Source organism: Notolepis coatsorum (assembly GCF_963971535.1).
Source record: "Notolepis coatsorum genome assembly, chromosome: 2".
NCBI lineage: Eukaryota > Metazoa > Chordata > Actinopteri > Aulopiformes > Paralepididae > Notolepis > Notolepis coatsorum.
The window spans coordinates 127275604-127295810 of NC_140166.1; the positions used below are offsets into that span (position 1 = coordinate 127275604).

The 20207-nt window shown below is 42.3% G+C and overlaps 1 protein-coding gene across 1 annotated transcript; it reads left to right on the forward strand.

Annotated features, from left to right (window-relative positions):
- The first annotated feature begins 1600 nt into the window (after nucleotides 1–1600).
- LOC311223940 (uncharacterized protein) lies at nucleotides 1601–14379 on the forward strand. The gene is made up of 2 exons (XM_084308716.1): nucleotides 1601–2577; nucleotides 9859–14379. The coding sequence occupies exons 1-2, from the start codon at nucleotides 1830–1832 to the stop codon at nucleotides 11244–11246; spliced, it is 2136 nt and encodes a 711-aa protein (XP_084164842.1). The 5' UTR covers nucleotides 1601–1829; the 3' UTR covers nucleotides 11247–14379.
- Nucleotides 14380–20207: the final 5828 nt, after the last annotated feature.

Here is a 20207-nt window from a genome sequence, read left to right on the forward strand (position 1 = left end):
ACATACTTTTTACTCCTTACATTTAAAATGCAGACCTACAAAGTACAAATCTCACAGGTCCAATTTTAATTAGTATATTTTAATTGTTTCTCTGGCCGAACTAACGTTAACGTTATTAATCCTGCGACCGCAGGTAAACAGCCAATCAAATCCCCATCAATGGAAAATGAACCCGCCCATACCCATGCTGATTGGTCCTTGTGCAACACTAGAAAGCGGGGATCTTTGATTAAACACCTGCTATCAGAAGAATAGACAGTCAGATCCGCATTATGCTGTGGTTAATATTGTGATATTATTCAGGGTACTCCAGTATTCTGTCTTTAATATTGTGATATTATTCAGGGTACTCCAGTATTCTGTCTTTAATATAGTGATATTATTCAGGGTACTCCAGTATTCTGCCTTTAATATTGTGATATTATTCAGGATAATCCAGTATGCTGTGGTTAATATTGTGATATTATTCAGGATACACCATTCTGTTTTAAATATTGTGATATTATTCATGCTGTGATGTGAATGCCGTCCATGTTAGTTTACCTTCAATGGAGAAGTGCATTAAATAATTTTAATGCAAAAAAAGTGTCCTCTGTTCTTTCATTTCAGCATTGTCTATCGCAGAACACATTCCATTGTGGGCAGAGTGTATGCTTGGTTTCATTCCAGCCTTGCCTAAACACCAGCTGATGATTTCACTAATTGGCTCACCTCTTCAACTAACTCACCTGGTGCAATGTATAGTTAAAATGAAAACTTGGCCGATGATGGAATGAGTTTGAGACCCATGGTCTATCCCTTTAAAAAAATTACTTTTACTTTTTAGTACTTAAGTACATTTAAAAGTAGGACTTTTTAACTTTTACTCAAGTGTGTTTTTAGCCAGACACTTTGACTTTTACTTGAGTCAGATTTTGAGACAGTACCCATACTTTCACTTAAGTATAATTTCTGGGTACTTTTTACACCCTGATACAAGATATACAAATATACAGTACTGTTTCAGATAAAGATATCATAAAAAATATATACATTCTAGGGGGAAGAAACTACATTGGAGGGGGTTGGACATTTACCGGGGCTTGTTTATGGAGTGAATGAAAACTTTATTTAACAGATTGCAGAATGGGTACAATACAGTACGGCTCAATACACACAATTGTTAAGAGGATGCAGACCAGAGAAACGTTTGTGTTGTTTACATCAGGAGCAGCCTCAGACTTAGACTAGAGTTTTAGCACTCTTGTTTTTAGGTTTGACATGGAGTTGTTTGTGTGTCACTGGTACTTTTCGACCTGTTCGTAGACTATTTTCATACATGTCGCTGGGCCTTTGGCAAATAACGATACATTATCTGCTCTAAAACACAAGAGCATAGTACATTTTCCTGGTTAATTTCCATAATTATATTTCTATGTAAATTGTCTTCATCTAACCATCTTGGCTCCTGTAGTCTTATTGGCCAGCAGTCCAGCCACCTGACCGGAAGTACCTGATGGGTGGGTCTTCCGGTGTTATTGTTAAAGGAAGCTAACACAAGGTTAGCCTGGCTGTGAGACAGACTTGCTGCTACAAGGTGGACTGTCAGACATCGGGGAGATCGATGACAGTCGGGAAACTGCAGCAAAGAACGCCAGCTAGCTAGAGAATTAACGCTAGTGTGTATTTAGCAACGACGCTAGCTAACCAAGCAAGTAACACTTGAACTGTTGTGTGAGGCTAGCACGCATTAGCTCGCTGCTACATATAACTAACCCCCGTGTCAGTTTACCCATTACTATCTTTGTCTCACAGGGTAGCAGAAGAAGAAATCCTCAAATGGTGACAACATGAAGCCCAAATCTGCTAGGGGGACGGCTTTGCGCAACAAAGCAAAAAAAACTAAAATACACGGTGACCTGATCATAATTATTAAAACCGAGCCTGAAGAACCACAGCTGGAAGAAGAGCCCGTCACCGATCCAGCTCAGACGAATAATGGTGTTGATCATCCGAACATCCAAATCAAGGAGGAACCAGAGGATCATCACCACCAGATCAGTGAGGAACCAGAGGATAATCACCACCAGATCAGTGAGGAACCAGAGGATCATCACCACCAGATCAGTGAGGAACCAGAGGATCATCACCACCAGATCAGTGAGGAGCCAGAGGATCATCACCACCAGATCAGTGAAGAACCAGGGGACCAGCACCAGATCAGTGAGGAACCAGGGGACCAGCACCAGATCAGTGAGGAACCAGGGGACCAGATCAGTGAGGAACACGATGGAAGGAGCGTGTGTTTGTTAGATCCCGACACCAGCGATGACTCTGGTGCTGTCGTGCCCAAGTCAGAACCGAGCCAGGTTAAAATCGGACAGAGTGATGTAAACGTTAAAGTTGAACTGGAACCTGATGTTGAAGCAGAATATGATATCCATGATACGGGGCTGCACGTTATTAAGATGGAACTGGACTCACTTGTTAAAGAGGAGAGTGAGGAGGGCGATGATGATGAGGAACAGATCCAGGTCGCTGAGAACACCCAGAGGGATGTTTCTGTACATGTCAGAGGGGAGAGAGAAGACGATAAAGGTAAATACTCATAATTAAATATATTATAATCAGTTTAAAAAGTTAAACAGAAAATATAGCTGTCCCCAAAAAGGCTGACTATTGGTAGCCTACGTAAAGGGGAACACCACCACCACCCAAATGAAGTATTCCAACATGTTATTTCCATGGCCTTGGAAAGTTCAATCAATATTTGTCAGCATAATAAACCAGCCAGAAACCAGAGAAATACTATTCAAACTTGTCATGTCATTGATTGATTGATTGAAAACTGTATTAACAGATTGCCGAATGGGTACAATACAGTACGGCTCAATACACACAATTGTTAAGGGGATGCAGACCAGAGAAAGACTTGTCTTGTTTACATCAGGGTCCCCCATTTTCAATTCATCATGACATTTATGACATACACGACATACAGATATACAGTACTGTTACATCCAGACATTTGACATACAAGATATACAAATATACAGTACTGTTTAAGAGACAGAGATCATAAAAGAAAATATATACATTCGAGGGGGAAGAAACTGTACATTGGAGGGAGTTGGATGGGTCCCGCAGTATTTGCCCACGTCCACCTCTTGGTGGTCGTTCAAATAGAGAAGGCATGTGTCAGTGGAGTGGGATGTTCTGAAGCCAGATTGGAATTCGAAGACCAGAAAAAGACTTTCGTCTTGTTTACATAAGGGTCCTCTATTTTCAATTCATCAAGACATTTATGACATACAAATATACGGTACTGTGTAGGCAGGGAACAAACTTAACTTTTTGACTTACCAGCCATTTGGCTGGTAGATTTTAAAAACTACCAGCCGGGCAGATTTTTTACCAGCCAAAAATCCAATTAGTATTTATATTGTAACGTTTGGCCACTTTAAATCATTGAACAGAGAGAGAGAGAGGTAGATAGATAGATAGAGAGAGAGAGAAGGCAGGCCTGAAAACCTACCTGTTCAAAAAGGCCTTTGACTGTTAGCTTTTTATTTTAATTTGATTGCGCTTTTGTTTTTAAATTGTCTGTTTATACTATGTTTTTAATTAACTGTTCTATTTTTATCTTATTTTTATTCTGTATTTTATTTTATTTGTTTTACTAATAACTATTTTATTTCAAAAAAATTTACTGTTTTAACCATGTAGTGTAGCACTTTGGGATCCCAGTGAACAAAAAGTGCATTACAAATCCAATCTATTATTATTATGTGTGGCTGCCGCCCTGGCGGACATCTGTGCTCTACTGAGTGCACCTTTCTAGTCTAGAGAGAGAGCGCTGATTCTCCGTAGCTGAGCAAGGTTGCATTTTGTCAACACAAGTTGGAACCCTGGAGGAAGCGATATAAGGAAACGAATTGCCAATAAATGTGAAGTTATCTTTGAACCTGTTGCAGGGAATATGCCTCCACATATTTGGTCAAATCAAATGCGAAATAATAAAATATCAGAGCACAATCAAAAACGCGATTGCAGGGTTTTCTTGTAGGCTAAAGAACGGGTGATGTAAGACCTCATGTGCGTCTCATGTTACAAACTTGACCTCGTGAACAGAGCGCATCTCATTTACATTTAAAGGTTCATTGTTTGTAAACATTAGAACGGACACGTGACACACACACACACAGTTTCAACTCACCACCGCCGCATCATATTGACGACCCATTACCTGCCGGCCGAGGTAGATGCATGCAGTGTATTTTGTTAGCCGCCAGGTGGCGGGCAGACCTTAAATTCTAATCGCCAAAGAATAAATCTACAAGCCAATGGCGCTGGGCGTCTAACTATTTTGTACCCTGTGTGTAGGCTTGGGCGGTATTACGGTATACCACGGTATTGAAAATCAATACCGTCAAAATCACAGTTGGGTTTCAGTTTCTATTACATTGAAACAGAGTTTCGACGAGATGCATCCAGCTGCAGGCAGACAGCACCCACACTCTCAAGACCCACACTCTGAGGACCCACATGTTAAGGACCCTCGCTTCCATTGGCTGATTTGGGTCACGTGACCGTCCCACCCAATGGCTGAATTGGAGTATTGCACTGCGGGATTGATTGATTGAAAACTTTATTAACAGATTGCAGAATGGGTACACGTGACCGCCACAGGCCCGGATTGATTGATTGAAAACTTTATTAACAGATTGCAGAATGGGTTTCGACAGGGACGGCATTGGGTTTCGGTTTCTATTACACTGAAACGGAGTTTCGACAGGGACGGCATTGGTTGTAGTGCATACACACAGCACGGCCAGCAGAGGGCAGGGGAGGCGGTCCGTCTGTTTCCTAATGATTGATTGGCTATTGTGAGTCACGTGAGGAGAACACAGAGGTGCGTCACACTAACCTGTATGCATTTCCTCTATCTCTGAGCAGACTGCTAAAGCTTAAGCAATAATAATAATACGTTACCATTGAAAGATGAAGCGTCGAAGTTAACCACCGTCACTCCAGCCCACGATGAGCTTAACGTTTTGTCAAACAAGAGCTAAACTTTTCTGCACACACTGTCGCATTTGGACAATTAAAGGACTCTGTTCGGATTTAAGCAAAACCCTCGCCACGAGTCGACTCGCCAGTGAGTGTGACTTCATCCAGCACAACGCGAGACAGAGGCACCTCTTTGGGAATGTAATATAAAACGGGGTGAGTGAGTGTTGACATTTTTTAATCCTAATGCAACTGGCTCACGTTGATACCTTGATGGTGCCGGCCGGCGGCTAACTAGCTACCGTTAGCTCACGTAGATACCTGGATGGTGCCGGCCGGCGGCTAACTAGCTACCGTTAGCTCACGTTGATACCTGGATGGTGCCGGCTAAGTAACTAGCTACCGTTAGCTCACGTTGATACCTGGATGGTGCTGGCAGGCGGCTAACTAGCTACCGTTAGCTCACGTTGATACCTGGATGGTGCCGGCCGGCGGCTAACTAGCTACCGTTAGCTCACGTAGATACCTGGATGGTGCCGGCCGGCGGCTAACTAGCTACCGTTAGCTCACGTTGATACCTGGATGGTGCCGGCTAAGTAACTAGCTACCGTTAGCTCACGTTGATACCTGGATGGTGCTGGCAGGCGGCTAACTAGCTACCGTTAGCTCACGTTGATACCTGGATGGTGCCGGCCGGCGGCTAACTAGCTACCGTTAGCTCACGTTGATACCTGGATGGTGCCGGCTAAGTAACTAGCTACCGTTAGCTCACGTTGATACCTGGATGGTGCCGGCTAAGTAACTAGCTACCGTTAGCCGGCACCATCCAGGTATCAACGTGAGCTAACGGTAGCTAGTTACTTAGCCGGCACCATCCAGGTATCAACGTGAGCTAACGGTAGCTAGTAGTTAGCCGGCACCATCCAGGTATCAACGTGAGCTAACTACTAGCTACCGTTAGCTCACGTTGATACCTGGATGGTGCCGGCTAAGTAACTAGCTACCGTTAGCTCACGTTGATACCTGGATGGTGCCGGCTAACTACTAGCTACCGTTAGCTCACGTTGATACCTGGATGGTGCCGGCTAACTAGCTACCGTTAGCTCACGTTGATACCTGGATGGTGCCGGCAGTGGCTACCGTTCTGTGATTTGTTTACTTCGAGGTTGAAGAAAGTGCACTTTCAGGTTGAAAGAACGGCCCTAATCTCAACGTGTTTCAATATAAGCGAGCGTTATGTATGGTGATAATAACGAGTATATTGTTAGCTCCGTTTCGTCCCTTGTTTGAGGTTTGAGCCGAATCTGGGTTGGACGTGATTTGTGGAACTCCCTCTGGTGTTGTGGTCGTGGGCTTCACTGACCTTTACGTTAGGAAGTATTTCGACATGTCGTGTAGTGTATCTTGTAGACCAGGCCCATTGCAAGTTGCTGTACTCTGTTGTCTACTCTAAGCCATCCTAAATTGTCAAAATGGGCAGGGGTGAGGTGGGTTTTAGGAGTAAGGCCAAGCAGTAGTCTGGCCAGTTTGTTTTGTGATGTTTGTAGCCTTGTTTTTAGGGCCTTTTGAGGTGCTTTGGTACCATGAGGTGCAAGCATAGTCATATAACCCTTGAATGAGTGCTCCTGTTAGAGTCTTCAAGGTATTCTTATTTACCAGAGAGGAGATCCTGTACAAAAATCGTGTTCGTTGGTTGACTCTTTTGATTACATTGGTTGCCATTTTGTCACAGAAAAGATTTGCCTCTAGGATGGAACCCAGGTACGTAATTTCATCTTTCCTTGTGACAATATTGTCATCCACTGTAACAGAGAAGCCGTTGGCCTTGCTGATATTTGTTATTTACATTACATTTAGCATTTAGCTGACGCTTTTATCCAAATCGACTTTACAAGTTCTGGTCATCAGGAAGGGTACAACTCTGAGTAACAATATTCATCAAAGTGTTGCGTGTACAGTGTAGGTTAGTTTATTAGGACAAGTGCATGACGGTAAGGTTAGTTAGGGTTAGATTTTTTTTTACCTTTTTATTATTATTTCAGATAATGGTTGAAGAAGTGCATCTTTAGTCGACGGCGAAAGATTGGACGGGATTCGGCTGTCCTAACTGGGGTGGGTAGTTCATTCCACCATTGTGGGACAAGGAGTGAGAATAGGCGGCTTCTCTTTGATGACCCTCCGGGAGCTTTGATAGGAGTAGGTCTGAGGCGGCCAGAAGATGCAGAGCGTAGGGGCCTTGAGGGTGTGTTTAGTTAGAGACCATTGACCAGAGGTAGGCGGGAGTGGTTCCCTTTGCCGCACGGTATGCTAGGTCAAGGGCCTTGAAGCGGATACGTGCAGCAATGAGGAGCCAGTGCAGGTCCCTAAGAAGTGGGGTGACATGGGCCGACTTTGGTAGGTTTGAGATCAGGCGGGCCGCTGCGTTTTGAATGAGTTGAAGAGGCTCGGTGGCAGTGGCCGGGAGGCCAGCTAGCAGTGCGTTGCAGTAGTCGAGGCGGGAGATGACTGTTGATTGGATGAGGAGTTTGGTGGCTTCTTTTGTCAGGAAGGGGCGGATCCTTCTGACGTTGCTCAGGAGGAATCTGCAGGTTCTGGTTGTCGCTGCGATGTTATTTGATCCAAAGAGAATGGATTCCGTTTTACCCAGGTGTAATGATAGTTTGTTATCAGCGAGCCAGGTGCAGATTCTGCCGAGTTCAGAGCTGAGGGCTTTTTCAACCTGCAACTTGTCCCTGTCAGAGACCAGAAGGGCAGAGTCGTCCGCGAACAGGAACAAGTTGCAATCATAAGCTGATGACATGTCATTTGCATAGATTAGGAACAGTAACGGTCCTAGTATGCTTCCTTGTGGAACACAACAGCTCACTGGGAGGAGGGGGGACAGTGTACCGTTCACCTCCACCATCATCAGGTTTAAAGTCTGGAGCTTCTCCATTGACAATGGATGTTCATTTTCTTTGATATACCCAAAGTAGCTTTATTGTAGTGTTATCAGCCCTGTACGTTTTATAATCTGAATGTTTACCTGTGTGCCTCTGTGTCATATTTACTATTTTTCCCAATTCATTGTTTATGGAGCAGCCTCAGACTTAGACTAGAGTTTTAGCACTCTTGTTTTTAGGGTTGGCATGCAGTTGTTTGTGGTGGTCACTAATCATTTTTGACTGTCTTAGACTATGGGAATATGAATGTATGAATTCTTAAATTGGGTGTAGTTCCCAATAAAGTTAATAAAATAATAGACTGATAATCAGGGGTGTACTGTAAAGTACTTGAGTAATTGTACTTCGTTACAATACTTAAGTACTGTTTTGGGGGATTTGCACTTTACTCGAGTATTTATACTATATACTTTGTACTTTTACTCCATTACATTTCAGAGAAGAAAAACATACTTTTTACTCCTTACATTTAAAATGCAGACCTACAAAGTACAAAGTACAAATCTCACAGGTCCAACCATTTTAATTAGTATATTTTAATTGTTTATCTGGCCGAACTAACGTTAATGTTATTAATCCTGCGACCGCAGGTAAACAGCCAATCAAATCCCCATCAATGGAAAATGAACCCGCCCATACCCATGCTGATTGGTCCTTGTGCAACACTAGAAAGCGGGGATCTTTGATTAAATACCTGATATCAGAAGAATAGACGGTCAGATCTGCATTATTAATATTGTGATATTATTCAGGGTACTCCAGTATTCTGTCTTTAATATTGTGATATTATTCAGGGTACTCCAGTATTCTGCTTTTAATATTGTGATATTATTCAGGATAATCCAGTATGCTGTGGTTAATATTGTGATATTATTCAGGATACACCATTCTGTTTTTAATATTGTCATATTATTCAGGATACTACAGTAATCGGTCTTTAATATTGTGATATTATTCATGCTGTGATGTGAATGCCGTCCATGTTAGTTTACCTTCAATGGAGAAGTGCATTAAATAATTTTTATGCAAAAAAAAGTGTCCTCCGTTCTTTAATTTCAGCATTGTCTATCGCAGAACACATTCCATTGTGGGCAGAGTGTCTGCTTGGTTTCATTCCAGCCTTGCCTAAACACCAGCTGATGATTTCACTAATTGGCTCACCTCTTCAACTAACTCACCTGGTGCAATGTATAGTTAAAATGAAAACTTGGCCCACGATGGAATGAGTTTGAGACCCCTGGTCTATCCCTTTCAAAAAAATATTTACTCTTACTTTTTAGTACTTAAGTACATTTAAAAGTAGGACTTTTTTTACTTTTACTCAAGTGTGTTTTTAGCCAGATACTTTGACTTTTACTTGAGTCAGATTTTGAGACAGTACCCATACTTTCACTTTACACCCCTGCTGATAATCGCATACCTTTCTCCATTAAATAAAAAAAAAAAAAAAAAAAAGGGTTATTTGTTGGACCAACATGTATGTTTTCAGTTGCACCTTGATGAGGGCACACCTTGATGAGGGCACACCTTGATGAGGGCACACCGGGCACAGTCACAATATATTGGTCAAATAAAGTAGTATTTTGTGCACTGAGAGAAGTGTGCGAGACAATCATTCTGTCAGTATCTATTATCTAAACAATTTTACCTATCAAGCTCCGTACTCTTTTCTCGAACCTCCAATTACAACTGTTCCTTTGTTTTCCTTGGACAAACAAAAGTTTTCTAGAACACATACATGTAGTAGTGAAACAAAGTAAAGCTGCTAATCTTTAACTGTGAGTTAACCTCATAAGTTGATCAACAGCTTTCTTGTCAACACCAGTGATCTGATGGAGTCTTTGCAGGGAGGGACAGAAATGTCCTCTTTCCCTGATACTTTCTAATGTTTGTCTCTCTTTCCCCTCTGGTCCCTTGTCTTTCCCAGAGTCCTCATCTCAGTTCTTCCCTTGTCCACACTGCACCGTGTCCTTCACCGACCAGGACTTCTTGGAGAAGCACGTCAAGTGGGTCCACCAGAAACAGTATCTCGCCATGCTCAACCAATCCTCCTCCGGCTGCAAAGTGGAGCCTCCCCCGGTGCACGACTGTAGCATATGTAGCGGCACCTTTCGCTCCAAAATACAACTCGGGATCCACTTGCGTGAGACGCACCCTTCTTCCCCGCCCCGGAGACGGTACCCCTGCCCGACCTGCGCCCGCAGTTTCCAGTACATGAAGAATCTGAAGAATCACTGTCATCGTTGGCACAACATGGCCGTGGTCACCAGAGGCGGGCACCTCGGTTGTGCCGACTGTGGGAAGAGTTTCAAGACGACGTGGGGACAAGGGCCTCATCTCTGTAACAAACCCGAGGAAGATAAGAAGCCTGACGACAGGCCCATCTGCCTGGACACTCGTGTGCAGTGCTTGGAATGTGGCAAGAGGCTGGGCACACCTCAGAGCTTAGCACATCACATGCACACCCACACCGGAGCCAGGCCTTTCGCCTGCAAGGACTGTGGCAAGACCTTCACCGAGCCCAGCGGTTGGCGCCAGCACATGCTGATACACACGGGGGAGAAGCCGTACAAATGTCAGGTCTGTGGGAAGGCCTTTTTGCGATCGCATCACCTGAAGTACCATTTGACCACGCACTCTGGCAAGAAGGAATACTCGTGCTCTGAATGTGGGAAGCAGTTTGGCCTCAAGGCCAGTCTGAATCTCCACCTGAAGTCCCATTCGGGCGAGAAACCCTTCAACTGCACGGTGTGCGGTAAGACCTTTAACACCAGGAGGAACCTGAGGATGCACACCAAGCTCCACACCAACGAGAAGGTCCACCAGTGTGGGGAATGCGGACTGAAAATCGGAGATCTCGGCGCGTTAAAGATACACTTGCGGACTCACACCGGGGAAAGGCCTTACCACTGCACGGTGTGTGGTAATAGGTTCATCCGCCTTTCGCACCTGAGAAACCATCAACGCACCCACACCGGCGAGAGGCCCTACAAATGTACCGAATGTAGCAAGAGTTTTGTCCAGTCGGGTGACCTGGTGAAGCACAAGAGGACACACTCTGGGGAAAAGCCCTTTGAATGTCTGCATTGCCACCGTTGCTACACTAACTCTGGAGACCTGGGGAAGCACATGAGGAGCCACAATAACCTGCGCCCTCACACGTGTCAAGAGTGCGGGAAAAGCTTCCGCTTGTCGGGACATTTAAAGACACACATGTTGACGCACACGGGCGAGAAGCCGTACTCCTGCCCCAACTGCCTGAGGAGGTTCGCCCGCTCTCATCACCTCTCCGGCCACATGGCCAGGTGTCGCTGACTCGCCACAGACGGAGGACTACATTAGGGAGTGTTGGTTAAAGGAACACTCAAACATTTTGGGAAATTAGCTTATTTGCTCTCTAGTTTGGACCTCCTCACCATCAGGTAGAAGGGCCAACATTATAATTGTACCAGATAAGTTAGGGAAAAGCAAGATTGGCTCTTCCTGACTTCCTTAAAGGTGAACTATCTTATAAATGGCCTTTTTGAGTGTTTAGCATTGTTTCCTAGCTATGTGAACTTATATTAATATGATCTATGTCTCTAATTCTCATATTGGCGCATTCTTCCAATTCTCCTCTCACAATATTCACCCTCACTGAACTGAGTCATCTGAAAATGTGATGATTTGTGATGTCAGAGAGACACCGCTGCATGATAATGTTGAGATACAAGATGAGCTGCACACAGTGGTTTAGGAGCCCAGGCTCAAAACGGCTCGAGATCTTGAGGTAGAAAAATGCTGTTTTTGAGGACTTGATTAGAAATACAAAACAATGAATAAAAAAAAATATATATTACAGAGGTGTTCCATAGACTCACAGGAATTGTGTAAAAGTGCCCAAATAGTGAAAGAAATAGTAAAATAGTTCCCCTTTAAAGGAAAACTCCAACATTTTGGGAAATTAGCTTATTTGAAATTATTTGAATTACTTTGAAATTAGCTTATTTGCCATCTACCCTGGAGTTAGACAAGAAGATGCATACCTTTTTCTTCTCTGTGCATGCAGTAGGAGTAGGAAGACGTTGGGAACTAGGCTAGTAATGGAGGAACCTACTTCCAGTGACTGACGCTAAGCTAGGCTAACGGTGCGCGTCTTCCTACTCCTACTGCATGCACAGAGAAGAAAAAAGGTATGTATCTTCTTGTCTAACTCCAGGGTAGATGGCAAATAAGCTACGGTAATTTCCCAAAATGTTGGGAGTTTTCTTTTAAATTGGGGGCATGCAAATAAACAAGCCCATATCTTAACATTTGGAATCGCAGCACAAAATACAACTCTTATTTCAAAATGACTGCTTGCTAATAAGTCTGCTTGCTAGATATGTTTAAAAATATATATTTTTTTTAAATGTCTGGCAAAATCCCATTCAACTGACTGAGGTATGTACTGTATATATAATATAATTCTTTGAACTGAGACTGCTTCTTGGTCCACCCCTCCATTTAGGCTAAACTGCTCTATAAAATCTGTGCAAATGGTGCAAGATGGGAGCTGTGTGTGGCAGCTGTTCGCCTACGAGTCTGTTATATTAGGCTATTTCACTAAATGAATGTGTTAATCTCAACAAGACGGCTGTAAATAATTATATGAAGTGGATGCAACTCATTTTCCTGAAGCAACTGTAAAATGATTAGAAAATATGAATAATATTCAATGCATTGGAGATGCGTTGCCTGTGGCTAGTATGTTTTCCCCCCAGACCTGTGCTCAACTGCCCTGAATAGGGATGGGCACGGTTATTTGAATATTCAACTATTTGTAATAATGTAGGTATTCGATGATAGCTGATGGTTTTGTTTGTGTCAACTGCACTGATTTGCCTATGGCAGCATATTAGGGCCGTTGTAGGTCAAACAAAATAAAATAAAAAGGGATTCGGAGCCATGTGAGGGGGGCTAATATTCAGAGAAGAAACGGAATTTCTGAGATTAAAGTCGTAAATTTACAAGAAAAAAGACTTGCTAGGCAATGGAAGAGCAGGTGCAGAGTGCATTTTCTCACTGAACAACCATGAAGGCTTTAGGTGCAAAGTTGAGTTTATTTGGGATAATAAAGTCCCAATGGCATTCCTCTGTGTGTATATCAAATCAAAATTGTATTTTGTATAGCCCGAAATCACAACAAATTGCCCCATGGGCTTCATAGATCAAGAAGAAACATAATATAAACACATATACATGGTAGCAATAGTATCTAAAGTATTTCAGTTTTTCTTTATTCAAATAATAATACAACTAATAACAAAAAAGCATAGGAATACAAGTGCTGGTATGAAAAATAAGATTTAATTAAAAGCTAGTGTGAACAAAAGGTTGCCAGTTCCAATCCACGCATGGGAAAACTATAGTGGCTACTAGACAAATATGTGCCTGGGAAGTGTAGAAATATATAGGTAATGAGCAAGGGCTCGAAAACAGACATGCTCTTGCCTATTTTAAATAAAATGATAGTTGGAGATTTCTACCTGGAGAGGCCGCGGAGCAAAAGGACTGACTATAGTCCTTGCAGCAGACCAAACCGTACTGGAGGTCATGGTAATGCCAATGACCCACACTGACGCAAGAGGCGTAATTGTCATTTGAAAAATCAATGTTCGTATAATACAGTTTCAGGGGAAATGTGGTAACAGGTTTTCCTGTAAATTTCTTACTTTAGAAGTGTTTTTTTTCTCATAGATTTGTGACTTTAAACCTTTCTAGCAAATGTATTACTTTAATCTCCGAGAATATCCAAGTTTATTTTCTCAGAAATATTACCACCCTCCCACGGTTCCATAAATATATATTTCTTTACCCAAAATGGCCCTAATACAACGTTCAGTTGACTAATAAATTCAAAACGCACTAATCACATTTATGCTTGCTTAGTGAAGGTGAAGATTATAGATGCCCTTCAGGCTACATTACTGTACAAGTGCTTTTCTTTTGGTAGTATGGTTAACCAATTGATCTATTTTATTGGGGGGGGGTATTTGATTATTGGTATGCCTTCAAATGCCCATCCCTGACTGCAGAATGTGGTGGCTGGCCGAGATGGCAGCCCTCTAAACCTGCTGGCCCAGATTCCAAAGCTTCACTACTGCATACAATGTTTTGTGATTGGCAGCAATGTAATAAATTATTTATTTAATGCATGAACTAAGTGTAATTTGTAACAATGTGGGACATTATTATCTGTTGTCCAGCTGATTATTAAAGTCATCACTATCTTGGCAGACCCATAGCAAGTCAGTGCTTTGTCTTGGTAATCTGTAAAGCTATTTAGTTCAATTTCATTGATCTATTTTATTGGGGTGCTATTCGATTATTGGTATGCCTTCAAATGCCCATCCCTGACTGCAGAATTTGGTGGCTGGCCGAGATGGCAGCCATCTAAACCTGCTGGCCCAAATTCCAAAGCGTCACTACTGCATACAATGTTTTGTGATTTGCAGCAATGTAATAAATTATTTATTTAATGCATGAACTAAGCGTAATTTGTAACAATGTGGAACATTATTATGGGACATTATTATCTGTTGTCCAGCTCATTATTAAAGTCATCACTATCTTTGGCAGACCCATGGCAAATCAGTGCTTTGTCTTGGTAATCTGTAAAGCTATTATTTAGTTAAATTTAATCCAGTTTACATCTGCAAAACGGGAAGAAATACATTGCTCACAACATGACTCAGTTATGCTGCTTTTTATTGAGTCAAAACCTTTTCACACACAGAATATCTTTTAGCGGCATTCAAACATTCAAGTACGATATGTTTCTGAAAGTGAAGCTACAAGCATTCAAGTGATCGTTTTTGTATACATTTGTAAATGGATCCTATTTTTTCTGATATCTGATCCAGTGTTTTTGGTCAGTATCGGACCACTACTCAGTATTGGATTGGCGCATCCTTAGATGCTGGATGGCATTTTAGTGAAGCTAATGTGAACAGAAGGTTGCCAGTTCCAATCCATGCATGGGAAAACTAGTGGCTAGACAAATATGTCACTGCAAGTGTAGAAATATATAATGAACAAGGGCTTGGAACAAACATGCTCTTGTCTCTTAAATTCAACAAGTGCCCACAAAATTGGGATTATTGGTAGAAAAAGTTACCCTGGTTTACACTGTAAATGGTGCATTAATATAGTGCTTTTACCCAAATCGCTTTACAATTTGTTGTTCACATTTTTACCCATTCACTCTCATTCTCACACCGACGGAGGCAACCATGCAAGGTGCCAACCTGCTCATCGGGAGCAGTTGGGGGTTGAGTGTCTTGCTCAAGGACACTTCGACACACTGCCCAGAGAAGCGGGAATCGAACCGGGAACCTCCAGATTACCAGATGACTGCTCTACCTCCTGACCCACTGTTGCCTATGCATATAGCTGCATGGGACCAAATAGTTATATTGAAGAGAACCGCCAGACACCAAACATTAGAAAACAGAAAATATAGAAGTGCAATTTGTATCTCCATAAAAAAAATCTAAAATCAGTTAATGAACCAAAACAAAAATGTCTCGATGAAGTGAGTTTGGAGGATTCAGAAGGTGCTAACAGAATTTCCAGGGCCAGTACAACACCCACACAATAACTACATAGAATAAAATGAAACTGAGATTACATTTTATTAAATGTATTGTCACTGTAAACAGGAAATTCACTATTATTTTACAGATTACCTTTGTTTTTCTACTTTAAGTGTAAATACCATAACAATACAGTAAATTACCTTTTATCAAAATATTAACCATTAAATAAAGGTTGTAATCTGTAAATGTATTTGATTTTACTGTAATTTGACAGTAAGTATTTGGAAACCATTGATGCCAGACATTTACCGTTTTCTTGCAGCTTTTTTTCAGTACAGAGTGCAACTAAATTAAGTTGCCATCTAACCAGAGCAATAAAGTACATTGCTGTACACAGTATAACATGTGAATATATTGATTATATATGCCAACATTTTTAATATGCTAAACTATATGTACAGTATTATTATATACAGTGGTATAAGTATGAATACACTATGATAATAGATCAATCTAGCCGGTGGTTTAACTAATATGAGTAGATATGGATATATATATATATACAGATAGTTTAATTCATTCATTCAATCTTTATTTTGACACAGAGCAGAGGCAACCCTCATTTACTGTGTCATCGAGATAAATGTATATGCAGAGTGTACAGTGTTATTGCACATTGTTATTATACAGTGTTACAGTTTTATGTTGAATATAGTGGTACAATGAAAGTAGATATGAGTGCAGTGTAAGACCGTTGTAGGCAGTAAATAAGTTAATTGAGTATATAGGCAACAGAATTCTGGAGGGGGTTGAGACGATGTCACCGTGGTACGATGAGATAGATATGGAAATATATACTAAAATGTCCATAATTCAAAACAAACCTAACAAATATAGCTATTAGTTAATTCAATGAACGAAAGCACTCTATCCGAGAAAAAAAAACACCCACATCTGAGTGCTAAAACTCAAATTTGTGATGTCATCAAATATAAAGTATGGAATTGCTCCATAAACAATTAATTGGGGGAGATGTTATAGGTGACATTGAGAACACCCAGGGAAATGTTCTGAGTATGGGGACATTTTCTGTTTCAGAACTGAAAACACTGATAGACGGTCTGTTGCTAGGGGCCAGTTTGGACCCAAATGTATTTCCTGTCAACTCTTGCATTAGTAAACATTGCAACAGGAAATTGGTCCATTTAGGTTTAGAATATCATTGTTGTCACTTTGAAACCGTCTATATACAAAGAAAACAAACATTCTGTGGCTCCACAAATTCAGTCTTCCATTCATTGTCACATATTTTATATTTGATGACATCACACCTTTTTTTTTAATCCACTTTTTCTCCTTATTTTTTCTATTTTTCTCCCATCCCAATTTCGTGTTTCCAATTCTCCCCTCCCCTGTCTTGAACGTTGCTCGACTATGCCTCCCACTGGTCGGTTGTAGGAAGGATAGAAGCCTTGCATCATGTGTCCCCTCCGGTACACGAGGAGGCAGCCTGTCGCATCTTTTCACCTGCCAGCACGAGGCTCACACTACCCCCACTACTTCCTGTCTCTGCTGTGCAGGCGTCCCCCAACCGACCTGTAGGAGTCGCTGTCCACATCGTCCAAATCCCCACCCATCGACTTCCACCCGCTGGCTCTGCCAATTGAGCCAGTATGACGGCCGGCCCAAGCTGGAGGCAACGCTGACACCCGGATTCGAGACCGGAGTCTCTTGCATTGGTGACGAGCGCAATCTCCGCTGCGCCACCCAGCCGCCACTTGACATCACACCTTTGATACTTTACTTCTCTGCTGGCTTCGAGGGAGGAGCTCATGTTCACAAATATTGATCGAGCTTTCATAGGCCATGGAAATAATAACATTTGGATTATTAATTTAGGTGGTATTCCCGGTATATATTTGCCGCCTCGGAGTGTGAGTACTGTCTAGATTAGAACATAACCTAGCTCTCCTGGCCTTCACTCATTAATCGACGGTTTGTTTTAGGGATTGATTAATTGATTGATTGATTGATTGATTGATTGATTGATTGATTGATTGATTGATTGATTGATTGAACATTTTATTAACAGATTGCAGAATGGGTACAATACAGTACGGCTCAATACACACAATTGTTAAGGGGATGCAGACCAGAGAAAGACTTTCATCTTGTTTACATCAGGGTCCCCCATTTTCAATTCATCATAACATATGACATACATGACATACAGATAGACAGTACTGCTAGGGTGTAGCTCCAGATTCTGGGCCCCATGAAAGAATGTATTTGTAGGCCCCCAGTGAATGCGAGCGCGCGTGAGCGGAATTTTTTTGGGCAATTTTTTTATTAATGAAAACGCATAATATGGTTTTTACCTATACATTCGGATCAGCAGTTCAGCACCTGCACTGTTGGTGGGTGAGCCTAGTAAAGGATGTCGCATTGCGTTCATCTTCAATGAATGGACCAATGCAATAGTCTACCAAAGCCCCCCCTCTCTCTCTATATATCTCACACACACACACATACACACACACACACACACTTCAGAAACAAACATAGTATCAATGAGAGCATCAATAATACACCTGAGTGATGTTTTTTTTTTTTGGGGGGCCCCCCCCCCAGTGCTGGGCCCTTGGAATCATCCTAAGCTACCCCCCCCCAGCTACGCCCCTACATCTATACATTTATGACATACCAGATTTACAAATACAGTACTGCTTGTGATACAAAAAAGAGAGTATATACATTTGACGAAGAAACACATTGGAGGAGGTTGGGTATAGGTGGGGTGGGGGGGGGGGGGGGGAACTGTACATTGGAGGTGGTTGTTGGGTGGGGTGGGTGGAGGTGTAGTGGTTACATCATCATCGTGAGTCTGCCTCAGGGCAGCTCTGGCTGCAATTGTAGCTTACCACCACCGGTATGACTGTGTATGAACGAATAATGGACTCTGTGAAGCGTTCTGGGTGTCATGAAGAGCGCTATATAAATCCAAGCCATTATTATTATTATCATTGCCGTTTCCGGCCAGTCCACCTCGCAAAATTGCAACGTATTTCCCCATTGCCCATAAATCGTCTCGCAAATAAAGCATGAACATTTGAATGGTGTACCTTTCTGTGCGTATTCATCCACAATATATAGCTCAACATGAAAATATTCGCAATTAATCGTAAAGAAAATGACAGAATTTTATTTAAACCAACCAATGCTTAAACAATAATGTTAGTGATAGAAGGTGTAGAGACATGAGCGCTGATTTAAATCGCAGGGCATCCCGACCGACTCCACCCACAAAAAGGGCAGCAAATTAGACCCATGCAGGCAACTACCGCCCTGTTTCTATCCTTACCTCCATCTCGAAAGTCATGGAAAAAATAGTATACGAACAGGTCGAAAAGTACCTCGCGGAAAAAAATCTAATCTACGAATTCCAATCTGGCTTCAGAACATCCCACTCCACTGACACATGCCTTCTCTATTTAAACGACCACATCAAGCAAGAGGTGGACGCGGGCAAATACTGCGGCATGGTCATGCTGGACCTACAAAAGGCCTTCGACACTGTCAATCACACCATTCTGATTGACAAGCTAAAAGCAATTGGTTTTGATAGTCTATCAGTGAGCTGGATGCAATCCTACCTGGAGGGGAGAGAACAGATGGTGGAGGTAAACGGTACCCTATCCCCCCCCCTCACAGTGAGCTGTGGTGTTCCACAAGGAAGCATACTAGGACCGCTATTGTTCCTAATTTATGCAAATGTCATGTCGTCAGCTTGTGACTGCAACTTGTTCCTGTTTGCGGACGACTCAGCCCTGCTGGTCTCTGACAAGAACAAGTTACAGGTTGAAAAAACCCTCAGCTCGGAACTAGGCAAAATCTGCATATGGCTCGCTGATAACAAACTATCATTACACATGGGCAAAACAGAGTCCATTCTCTTCGGTTCAAATAACAAACTCAGCAAGACCGACGGCTTCTCAGTTACAGTGGGTGACAATATTGTCACAAGGAAAGAAGAAATTACCTACCTGGCCTCCATCCTAGAGGCTAATCTTTCCTGTGACAAAATGGCATCCAATGTAATAAAAAAAAGTCAACCAACGAACTCGATTCTTGTACCGGATCTCCTCTCTGGTAAACAAGAATACCCTGAAGACTCTGGCAGGAGCACTCATTCAAGGGTACTACAACTATGCAGTTGCACCTCATGGTACCAAAGCACCTCAAATGTGTTAAAAACAAAATTACAAACATCTCAAAACAAACTGGTCAGACTACTGCTTGACCTTACTCTTAGAACCCACCTCACCCCTGCCCACTTTGACAACCTAGGATGGCTTAGAGTAGACGAACGAGTACAGCAACTTGCAATGGGCCTGGTCTACAGAGCTCCACAAATCATGTTAAACCCAGATTCGGCTCAAACAAGGGACTAAACACGTTTAGCAATTATGCCACATCGATGTGGAACGCCCTACCCAAAGCTGTAAAGGAATGTGAATCACTATCCACTTTCAAAACCACTCTCAAAGAACACCTACGGCCCGTAGGCTACGGGAGACTGCAATTCGAAACTGGCCCCTGTAAATGTCCTAACCCAACCCCCTCCAATGTACAGTAAATTACCAAGTATGGTTTTGTCAATATTCCAATGTACAGTTTTGCTTGTACAGTTGTACAGTGTCCCCCACCCACCCCTCCT